General features: G+C 37.6%; 2 protein-coding genes across 3 annotated transcripts; both read left to right on the top strand.

The window, feature by feature from the left end:
* Positions 1-101: 101 nt before the first annotated feature.
* On the top strand, positions 102-4,723 carry LOC5506748. Of its 2 annotated transcripts, none has more exons than XM_032375196.2 (2): positions 102-259; positions 3,434-4,723. In XM_032375196.2, exons 1-2 carry the CDS (start codon positions 216-218, stop codon positions 3,780-3,782), a joined length of 393 nt encoding a protein of 130 aa, XP_032231087.2. In that variant the 5' UTR covers positions 102-215; the 3' UTR covers positions 3,783-4,723. The 2 variants fall into 2 exon arrangements, with proteins under 2 accessions (XP_032231087.2, XP_048589670.1); XM_048733713.1 differs by lacking the exon at positions 102-259 and adding an exon at positions 818-1,177.
* Positions 4,724-5,660: 937 nt separating this feature from the next.
* LOC5506753 (transmembrane protein 185B) lies at positions 5,661-11,582 on the top strand. Its single transcript, XM_001627393.3, has 7 exons — positions 5,661-5,796; positions 5,898-6,074; positions 7,551-7,758; positions 7,957-8,040; positions 9,145-9,321; positions 9,583-9,706; positions 10,314-11,582. The coding sequence occupies exons 1-7, from the start codon at positions 5,747-5,749 to the stop codon at positions 10,517-10,519; spliced, it is 1,026 nt and encodes a 341-aa protein (XP_001627443.2). The 5' UTR covers positions 5,661-5,746; the 3' UTR covers positions 10,520-11,582.
* Positions 11,583-11,979: the final 397 nt, after the last annotated feature.

Raw genomic sequence — 11,979 nt, 5'->3', positions numbered from 1 at the left:
AGCCAATCAGAGCTTTTGATCTCCAAGTGACAGTCGTTTGACCAATCAGAAGTGCTAATCAAATTCTCTTCCTTCGGCGGATGTTTATTGGTTGATTTCCGTCATGAATAATTAACGGCGGAGAAAGCTTCAACCGACCACCGTGCAAAAATTCAAACTGATTTTGAGTCGAGCGGGAAATTTTCCTTGGGAATCACAAAGGATAAAAAGAAAATATGTCCGAAATCAACGTCGGAATCACTGACCACAAATCTACCAAGTAAGAATTGCATTTTTTTCTATTTCAAAGAAATACTTTCTTTCAAAAGTCACTGAAATGCCCCTCTCATTCTATTTGACGGAGACGAGATTCTCTTGAATAGCTTGTGACAAAGGGTTTAGTTATTGTTAAAATCATACCTGACTTCATAGGTTTAAATGCTACCTGTTCGCTTATCTTCGCCGAATGTCTACTCGTGGCTTCAGCAAAATCGCTTATTTGTTAGGGGAGCGCGTGTTCGGGCTAAGTTTTGCTGGTTTCTCATCTTATTTGAATATTGTACAAGTAACGTTTGAACAAGCGCATTCCGTCAAAGTACTTATGTACCAAAACACTAGAGTAAACCGAACAAAATAATGTGCTTTATAGAAAATAACCCTTCCATACGTGTGTAATTTGTAATCAATACGCAAATGAAGTTCCATTTGGGGAAGGTTTTGAACTCGTGGTCGTAAAAACGAATTTCAAAACCGATCGAGTCGCATGCTGCCTTTTGGACAATACGTCTCGGTTGAAGCCCACGATCCCTTTGTTTGTGACAGAAAGTTTATTCCAAAGATTGTATGGATAAGTATATATTCATGTTTTTGCCGCATTTGTGTTAAAAAGTCTCTATCAAAGAACGATAGGCACGGATTACTACTCCAGATGTCAGGCAAAATTCGTGTTTAGCATTTCATCTGGGAATCGTATTCGGTCCAACCTCGTTCATCAATAATTTAGCCTGCTCCCACCGAATGAATTACATTGTTAGAAATTCATTTTGCGCTCTCCCGAAGCACCTGTGTCCAACTCTGCAATTGAAATGGAAATTAAAGCATTTGACGCGAACAATAACATTAGACCCGCTTGAAATAACCTGCGCGAACGATCCGCTGTAAAACCCTACTTTTGAAAAATCATGTCTCGTCATACAAGGTATTTCAATATGCATAATACTGGTGATATCTTAACTAACTAAGTTTTTTTTCTAAACAATTACAACCCCCTGTTATTTCAAATCGCTACCCAAATCTGATCTCTTGTTACGCAGAGGAAACCATTCTTAGTGCTTAGCTATCGACACCATGTTCATTTCACTAGGTCTGGTTTCACGTCTGACTAATCTAACACCCCTTCAAGTATTATTTTCGACTTTTACAGCCCCTATGACACGGAAAAGAGTAATTTGCGGAGTTTCTTTTGTTTGAGTCAAGTTCTTAACTTGAGGTGTGGTATGTAGTATTATAGTGGTGCAACGAAACACTAACGATCTTTATTTTCTGAAACGTTTCTGCGACCACAATGATATCAAATTACAATTCCATTTATAGTCTCCTCAGCTTATTTAAAGTTCAGGTATGGAATTTTCTAGCGGTACTTGATCATAATCCATGTTGTCTTATACTTACTGGGTATTCTATTCTGGCTTTGTCTTTTTTTGTATTGTATTCCTTGTTTTGGAAATTGCATTATTCCTAACTCCCTTAGGGTATCTTAACTCTTAAAATATCTTTGAAGAGAGATGCATATTTTAACATTCTTAAAAAGTAGCTCTTTTTGAAAGTTTTCTAGTCGAGTGATTGTTTGGAAAGACTCTGAACACTCCTTTTGAGTTTATTTTACGTTTTATTTATTTTTATTATAAACGTAAAAGGAGTGTCAGAGTCTTTCCAAACAATCACTCAACTAGAAAACTTTCAAATAAGAGCTACTTTTTAAGAATGTTAAAATATGCATCTCTCTTCACAAATATTTTAAGCGTTGAGATACCCTAAGGGAGTAAGGAATAATGCAATTTCCAAAACATTTTCCTTCTCCAAAGATTGTTAAAAAACTTTTATGTATTTATCTTTTTCTTGAAAAAAAAAATGTATACACACTCATCGAAAGTCACCTAAAAGATGCTCTTGGGGAAAGAGTCTCGATGTGTACATGTCATGCTCATAATAATCATCCCATATTTATTCAAAATCATTCAAGGCAGCCCCCTTCACACTTTGAATAAGAAGAATCATGAAAGAAGTTGCCTAGTAGCAGCTAAGATGTTTTGACAAAGCAAATTTATGCTATCACTCCTTGTCTATGGCATTATTTATGTTATGACATCCACGTTTTCACACTTAAGTAGCTGACAGGTACTGAAACAAGTCGCAGTTGCATTTAATTAGACCAATCTCAAGTTTATAACATATTTGCTAAACAAATTTTATTTTCATTTAAATGAATAACTTGGCCATCTTAATTATTACTGTTTTAAGCATGTTTTTATGCCAGTAGTTTTCACAAGGCTTAGGTGGGTAGTATTAGTGTCACATTTTAAAAGGACCAATTAAAAAATGCACCATCCTAAGTTTTTACTTCTCGATGTTTAACAATTTTGTTTAATCAATTGAAAGGGTTTAGGGAGTACCTTTCCTGTTTAGCCTTTTCATACAGGTGCTACTCTAATACTGTTAGATCCCTTGGTTATTTTTCTGGTAACCCATGAGTGTGTATTGTTTTGCATGGCACCTGTTGCTTGTGACAATATGGCTACTTAAGTATCTATTGTGCCAAACAACGACATGTAAACAAAAGCTCTGTTGACATAGTAAAACCCTTGTATTATCATGCTATTCACAAAAAGATGTTGACAAAGTCATGAAATACTCAGACCCATGTACTATAAGGTTTGTTGGAAAACTTTCGCCTTTAAAAAAATCCATTTTTATATTGCAAACATATTTTCATTGCCAAGTATCTCTATCCTTATAATGCATTATGAAACTCACTCAAGGATAATAAACAATTAAAATCAATGAAGGTTTCTAATTTGGTGAAGTAGGTAATGAAAAGATAGCTAAGCTAATGGTGTGAAATAAGAAGATCCATAAATAGTTTGAGTTTGAAGGAGTAATTAAAAGGACTGTAGAATAGGTAAAAAACACACACAAAGAAACTAGGCTAAGTTTGAGTTTCCCTGCTAGCAGAGACCTCTTTTTTCTGTATTTTGTTTGCTTGGCTGCCATTCTCTTCTTCCAAATGCCAGCCTAGTGAAATATAGAGAAAATAGGCCTCTGCTAGCAGGAAAAGTTTGGGTCAGCAGGAAATTCAAGTTTTCTGAATTCAGACTAGTAGGGTTGTGCTGTATTTTAGATCTCTCCATCTAGAAGTGACAAATTCTCATGTCTTGCCTTCTATGTTTTTTTCCAGGGTTCTTGCTCCCCCTGGGGGAAAAGACTCCATATCGTTTGGTGTATCTGATCTAGGGGAGAACTCTGCACATGTCAAGGCATGCCAGGTTGAGAGAAACAAGTCCAATATCTTTGTAGGTGGTGACCTGAACCTACCTCACAAGGGCAATGCAAAATCCTGCCAAGAAGCACGACAGAGGTCCCAAGTATTCACAGCTCCTAATGAGCCATTACCAGTTAAACCAAGCACAGCTCATGGGAAAAATTCAGGGGACATTATCAGAGCTAATAGTCAGGACGAACCTCAGAGAACGTCTGTCAGAACCCATGCTCCACCAGGTGGTGCCTCGCACATAGTTCTGGGGTGAATGACTGCAGAATATGAACAATTTAGCCAGTTAAGCATCTCAGTGCTGCAGCAGACAATCTTAAATTATCCCCATATATGTAATCATGAATAATCCATAGCTCACATTTATAGTAGAAAACTACTTTTTTTTCTTTAAATTTTGTCTTATCCACCTCACAATTTTTTATGTATTTCCCCTTATTTTTTTCTAAAGTCGACTTTTTTGTTTTAAATTTATTTTATATAATGAAAGTTAAAATTGGTATTTTTCTCACAAACACAATAGAGCTTGTTTTATCTTGGATTGTAACAAAAAAGCAGACAATGTCATTCCAGGCAAGTCTATTTCAAAATGTAGAATATTGTGGGAATAGAATAATGGGCCCTAAGAGAATAATGTATAGCACAAGAAGTTATGCCTTTCTGCTTGTTGCTGAACTTATGGCCATGTCACATGACTTTTATGGCACAAATTCTAAGATAGAGCAGGTGGAGTAGTACATGGCGGAAACTGCTCTTGCTCACGCTGTTTTCTTGCAATACAATGTATTTGTTGTTTTGCTTTTGTGAATGATGATTAAGCATGTGATGTGCCACTAATAATTGCAATCTTATTTCAAAAGAACCAGAAAACTCAGGTGACATGGCCTGTAAGTTGTATATTATATATATAGCTACCCAATTATATTATTTCAGGCTGTGTGATCACTTTTTAACTAGTTCCTGATAATCTAAGACGAGCAGCAAAACATGACACTGCTTGTCTCAGATTTGGTATTTTAGGGTAGTTTAATATAAATAAAGAGTGGTCCTACTAGAAGTATTTCTGATTGCTAGCCTCTGCAGGATATTTATAATGTACAGTGACTACCAGTCTTTTGACTGATATTACAGCAACAGACAACTTGATAATATGTAAACGGTGTGCCAATGTAAAATAAATGCACATATTTACCAGGATTTGAGGGCATTTTTCTTTATCTCTTACTCAAATTGTAAGCAGCAGTGGAAGTGGTGGACTCAGGGGGGACCTCACTCAGAAATAACTGGAAGCTGATTTCCACATTGAAGATTTGGAAATGTCCTTTCCAGAGCAGGAAGTATATGATATTTTGGCCATGTTTGAGTTACGATCAGGTTAAAGTTGCCAGATTATACATTTATGAATGAGCGTTTTATTTTAATATAAAGGGTCTATTACTTTTTCAAAAGTCCTTGAAAAGGTCATTAAAAGTCCAGGGGTTTTTAAGAAGCCCTGTGTCCTGTGATATAATGTGGAGCATTTATAGCCAGGTTTACCTCAAGGTTGCATGCAATCCATTCTTAGACTAGGAGAGAGACTGAATAGAACAGGTTTTTTATAGCCTGGAACAAAGCCAAGAATTACCCTTTGTACCAGAGCCTCGAAACCTTCCTCGCCCAATGACGCTCAGCCAAAATGTCGCGACGAGCGTCACCGGGCGAGAGAAGTTTGGGGAGGCTCTGGTACCCAGGGTTAGCCAAGAGTGAACCCAACAAAGGAAAGCTTAACAAAATCATTGATATAGTTTTTCCCACCAGACAAAAATATATGTGAGATCGTTCTTGAAAAAGTTGATTATACCAAATAAGACATTAGTACAAGTCCAACGAACAGCCATCCTCAAAACAGATTGGCATTATTTACAAACATTAAAGGTCCTGCCCTCCTCATGAAACATTGACTTATCGCATCCTTTCATACGTGGTTTATACTCACCTAAATAGTACTATAAATCATACAACACATGGAAGAGAGAAATAAAAAAAAAATTCCGGCTGACCATTGCAACATTTCTCACGTCAATTACTCCCTCCTAAACATCAGCTTGTCTGCCAATATCAAGTAGAGCCCAACTCTCCTCTCCATTGCTTAGCAGCCGCGCTCTCATTGTGTATGTTTTGTTTCGTTTTGAAAGTAAAAACATTTTCGTCGGTGAATGACCTTCGAAGAACTAATGATATATGGTTCCTAAAATGAACTTTCGGCGTCTGTTCCAAGACTTTAACCCCAGGTAACTACACATTGGTGGTTTCAGCCGTTGATATTGTGTTTCGTGCTGAATTCATACAATAAATTTTGGGTTATTTTTGATCACATGTCTCTCTTTGACAGCAAATTCCTCTTATTTCTGATGCTGTTCGTATTTTCCATCCTTCTTGCTCTGAGGCTTGATGGCACGATTCGGTGGAGTTATTGGGCTGTATTCACACCAGTTTGGATATGGAAAATGATGGTTATTTCAGGTGCAATGACTGGGATATGTTTTTGGATAAAACATCCAGAGTATAGGTAAATAAGATAAGCTTATAGGAAATTTGTCGCGTTAAACACGTGTGAAAAATAAATAACGATCTGTAAATATAAACACAGTGAATTTTCGACCCATAGATCCAAATGTCCAGGTCAAGCCTTGAAAGGGATATCTGTAAATCGTAAAGCGTTAGCATTAAGACATAATTTCCTCCATCTAAAAGGAGAAACCGCTATATTATATTAAGTGCTTAATAGTAAGTAAAGTATAACTTATCGGTTAGACGGACATGCTCTACCTACCGAGAAATAAGATGACAATCTTTTATTATTTTTATTTTTTTATCCACAGGGGTAGAAGTGAAGTATAAAATGAGAAATGAGACTTTTTTGTTGGCAGAATACACCTCATCCCCTTGCTACATGTAAACAAAAAAACTTGTCCACGCGTCCCCATGCTAACCTGTCCCCAGTTCTCCACATCAACTCATCCCCACATTAACTCATTACCATTGCCAACTCATCCTCGCATCAAATTGTTCTCACATCAATTCCTTTACCGTAAATGATCTAATAAATGCCTCCTATCTAATAAGCACCCCCCTAAGCTTACATGTTTGTAATGAACGCCCCTCTCTAACAAAAGCTCCCCTCTATTTCATGCTCGCCCCAACCCTCCCTCCCAGCTTAAAAACAAACGACAAAGGAATTTCGGTAATTGGGTGAGACTTGGTTAATGTCGAGAAACGCTTGCTACACAGGCATAATTAAACATGATCCTGGCTGAGACTAGAACCCCACTGCACTTGGTTTTAAAAAAGGCCCCTCTCTAATAAACACCTCCTATCTATTGAACGCCCCTCTCGGCCCATTGAAATTTAATAAACGCCCAGGCTGTTCATTGGATCATTTACGGTATGCATCAGCTCGTCCCTGCATCAACTTGTCAACACGTCCTCACATCCTAACATCAACTTGTCGTCTTGTCAACGCAACTTCTGACTGAGATTGGTGCTGTTTGGATTTAATCTAAGCATTGTAGTGCAATAACAAGCTCATAATAGGGGTTTTGTTGAAATTGTAGTTGGCAAATTTAGAGGCAATACCTCCTTCCCTACAAGAATTGCTATATCAAAGCTGATAATGTTGTCTAATTGTTTTGGAAAATAGTAGATTAAGGATAGTCATTGATAGATTAGTATAGAAGGATGTTAGTTGATGAGAGTGGGGTATAATATTTTAAGCTGGGCTATGACACTTTTTAACGAGGATTTGAATGACGATGCATTGACACTCTTTGTTATAAATCCGAAGAGTTGACACAGCAATGCGCTGATACTCTTTGTTATAATTCGGAAGAGTTGACATGATGACTTGTTGACACTTTGCTAAATATATTGGTACTGGCGTTGACAATAAGCTTTCAGTGGTTATCTTTCAGTCGGGGATATCCTGCTATCTAGCCTGAAGTATCATAGTATTGAATAATGACAATCTTTTACTTTCCATCCACAGAGGTGAAGGAGAAAGCCACGTAGAGTTCAAAGCCATGATAATTTGCCTTATTCTTCATTTGCTGCTACTTATATTTGAGCTTCTTGTATGCATCAACCTTGGAGGGAGGAATTATCAATGGAGGATCATGTTTATGCCTCTGTATGTCCTTTCATCGCTGTCAATCATAGCTTGTGTATGGGGATTTAGACATGACAGATCAGTAGAGGTATGTTGTTAAGGACCGTCATTGTTTATATACAATATGGCACATACACAGTGGGACATGCGTGCACCCTTCCCATGAACATCAATAAATTTTGGGTTATTTATCATCAGATTTTAAGATCTTAATCTTATTTCTGTCCCTTGTTTTTATTCCCCCAAAATAAGTAATGTTTTTATTATAATGCTTTTGTTTTCACAGCTTGAAACTGTGTTTTCAGTGAATATATTGCAGTTCATATTCCTTGCTCTAAAGCTAGATGATGTCATCAAGTGGCGCTGGGTGGTAAGTTGCATCGAGCATTTAGCCATTCAAACCTTTACAGGACAAGCAAGGATGTAAAAGAATGTAAAATGGAGGGTGTTGGTTTGGTCATTTAATGGACCATTTTCTTTTTTATCTATAATAATTTTCTAATGAATCACCACAGCTCTCCTAAATGCTGTCTTTTCTGAAACCAAATTGATTCCAAAATTGTTTACACTGCTATTCTGGGTCTGTATGACCTGGAATTGACTTGTTTGGCTTCGGGGTGAAAAGACTTATAAAAAACCATCTGACTTTGGGGAGAGGAGTGTTGACTGGCCCTCCCCTCGTGAATTTTCCCCTGGATCTCCCAGAATGCTTTGCAATACGTAAAGATATTTTCGTGGTTGTACAATCCTTCAAGGAATGGACATTGTGTTTTGAGGCCAAGGAAATGTACCTGGAGAATCAGAATAAAGGTATCTATTGTGTCTTGAGCTGTGTTTGCTGATCTCTCTCCCTTGTGTGGTATTTTGAGCATTTTATTGAGAGGGGTGATTCTGCTTTTCTCTCCTTGTTCGATTTGAGATTTGTCAAAGAACCTGTGCTATTATTTGGCTTAAGAGTAGATGCCAACACCTTGGTTGGATGCATATCTGCAAGACCATTTATCCCTTAGACTGATGCCTGAGTATCTTCATCATGTTGTGTTTATTTTGAATTTATGAATTTTTTGGGTTGTGGGTACTTTCCAAAGCCGGTACGGGCCGGTTGAGGGGTCAATGTGTTAATGTTCTTTTAGTTGAGCATGACTTTCAGTCGAGTTGGATAGTTCTTCCGAAAACCTCCCTGGCTAAGAGTCTGCTTTAAGACTTTAAGACAAGGAAACTACCATTTTGCTTAGAAACATTTATCTACTGGTTAGAAGCATTTTGCATTGTCTTTTTTAATGCTTTATCATTTTTTAATCCAGCAAAACTGTACTAGGTGGAAAGAAAAATTAATTGTCCTCCTACAAAAGGCATACCAAGGCCTTTGTCCTGCTGTCCTGCGATGAGGAGTATCTATGGCACTGATGAAGCCCTAGTCATGCTCATACAACTTGATTTTGTGATAACTAATTTTTAGCCTTCTTTTGCATAGGTGGTGTTTGTTCCCATGTGGATCGTGCTGTCGCTATTATGTCTGTTAGTTCTCTATTACGTCATCTGGTCCATAATATTTGTACGGACGACAGAGGTATTACCTGCTCAGCGCCAGGGGCATGTCATGGTTGCCATAGCATCTGTTCTCCTGGTCATACCACTCCTTACATTCCAGGTAAAGGTTCCTTACATTCCAGTGAAGGCTGCATTCTAGGTAATATTTTTCATGATTTCTTTTCAACTTATATTTATTTAGAAGTTGGGTGTTTAGAGTTTAACCCTGCATATAGAATAAACTTTTTAAACTTGGTAAACTTGTTCCTTTTTGTATCAAAATTTTGGCTTTGTTTTACCCCTTCCATAATACGTTAAGTTGCAGTTTTCTATTAGCGAGCAGTTCCTATGTTTGTGTGTAACATGCCTTGATATGTTGTAGATAATTTTGAGCAATTGGCTGGACAAAGTCAATCAGGACATGTTTGTTGGTGTTATGGCTCCTCTACAAATATCCCTGCTGAGTCTACTGACCACATCATTTTACCATAAGGGCGGAAATCACTGTAAGTAATGCAGTAACCCTGCAGCTTTCAACATCCATTACTAACAAAATACAGTATAATGTGTGAGTGCAGCATTCATCTAACAGTGGCTCAATTCTTTTTGTTGCCATTTTCTTCAGAACTGTAGCTTTAGAAACCAAATTTATAGTTATACAAACAATATATAAAGAGAAATAAATATCTGCCATTCCCCCAGACAAGATATACATGTGGCTGTGGTCTCCCAGAAATATTCAATTAATTCACAGGCTATAGGATAATTTGACTCTGAAATGTAGTCTAATGTCTTTTTAGTGTTAAAAAAACACATATTTCTACTTTGACTGGATGTATTTGCCTTGGTTTTTCTCCTGCAGTGAGCTCTGTCCCTACGCGCTTGCGGCCTTTCAAACGATGTGCTGTGTCGTCGCCCCTACCAGGTGGCGGCGGCACAGCGCCTTGTTTAAAGGGACACGTAGGGACAGAGCTTGCTGCAGGAGTGAAACCGAGGCAAATACATCTAGTCAAAGTAGGAATATGTGCTTAATTCCACTAATATTTTCATTACTATTAATGTAGTAAATAAAAACTTCCCCACACCTGAGACCTTTTATGGCTTGTTTTTCAGGGTGGTTTGGGATGAGAAAAGACTTCTGCGAGTATCTGCTTGGGGCCTGCCCCTGTCTGCAAGAGTATGGCAATGTGTCTTACAAATTCCCTGAAAGTATGTTTAGCGAACGCCAAGAAGAGACATCTACAGATATGTGCAGAGCACCCCCCGATTACCATATCAAGTCTGTTGTGCCTGTTGTATCTATAGAAACACCTGATTGACAGCTGCTGGAACATTTAAAACATTTATAGCTGAGCAGTGGCCCAGTCTCGTTTGGGGTTACAGTGAAACCTGTTAACTGTAACCCTCAAGCAAAATGACAAAATTAAGAAATGAAGTTGACAGAAATACAAATAACGATAATTATTCCCATTTTGAGTTTGAATGTTCAAGGCTAGAGACAGTTAGCTGGTTAATGTTGCAACTCAAATTGAGGTTTAGCTTTCCCTTTTGAGTTCATAGAGACAACTAAAGATTGTCAAGAGTTCGAATAAGAACGTTCAAGGCTAGAAGACTGTTAGATAGGCAGTTAGTGTTGCAATCGAAATCAAGCCAACAGAAATTATTGCTTAAGAACTAATTGTTTTACGTGGTACTGTATACTGAAAATACTGCAAGAATATATACAGTATCACATTTGATTATGGCTGTTGAGTTTATGTATGTGAAAATTGCAAGGTTGACAAGCAAGGTTGACAAACTCATTTGATATTTCATGAATCCAGTAAAGAAAATCCTTCCCAGAAAATTGAGCAAACGGAAACCCATAAAAAAGAGCATGCAAAATGGGTGACTTGTGTTTAGAGGTCACGGCAAATTTAAGCCAAAATAATAAAAAAATGAAAAAGTATTTCAATGAAACTAAGCGCTTTCTGACTTAGCAACTTTCTGGCTGTTTCTCAATAGCTGAATAAGTTGTGTTTTTGTTGTTGTTACTTTGCTACAGAAACCAGAGTGTGCAAGTTTGCCACCCAAAAAGTCATCTTTTTTCTCAGTGCAAGTTTCATATCTGCTTTCTAAAGGTACATTAGTACAATACAATAGTCTTTATTAGAAGGTACCATTATAACCTTTCCAAGTTTTCTAAGCAATGGCCCACAGTGGCACTCTAGTAAAATTTCAAGCCAGCCAATAATATATGGAGCAGAAAAAACGATGTTACTTTATGTCAGATATTTTAAAAATGTTCATTCTCATAGAAAGTCAGATGACTGTTTTACAGATGAAATAACACAAATATTTTACCATCATGCGTTACACTATGATAAAAATACTTCGTGAGTATTTTGTATTGTCTTTCCTCCCCTTCGAGTAAATATGATATGTACTAAACATTTCTCCTTGTTTTTTCATTATTTTTTATTGTAACTATCCAGTAAGATACTGGGCATACAGAAATAGGGGGTACTTATGGGGACATGGGGAAAAACAAAGTGGAGGCCCCTCGTACTATGGCAGTCCCATAGTGGGTGATCAGGGAGTTCTGTCCCCCCCCCCCCCCCCCCTACTCGACTATAATGTCCACTCTAATAAAGAGAAACTGATAACCACTGGCAGCTATGACAAGCTATGCCTAAAAGAAAATGGTTTGATTAATTTCTTGCTCCCCCATGGCCCATAAAAATGCCTATGGGCCTATATGGTGCAGTGGATAAGGGTAGCATCACTCATGCCCAGCCAA

The sequence above is a fragment of the Nematostella vectensis genome, chromosome 10, assembly GCF_932526225.1.
Source record: "Nematostella vectensis chromosome 10, jaNemVect1.1, whole genome shotgun sequence".
Classification (NCBI taxonomy): Eukaryota; Metazoa; Cnidaria; class Anthozoa; order Actiniaria; family Edwardsiidae; genus Nematostella; species Nematostella vectensis.
Note: the sequence above shows the minus strand (reverse complement) of the source record. Positions and strands in the feature narration are given on the sequence as shown.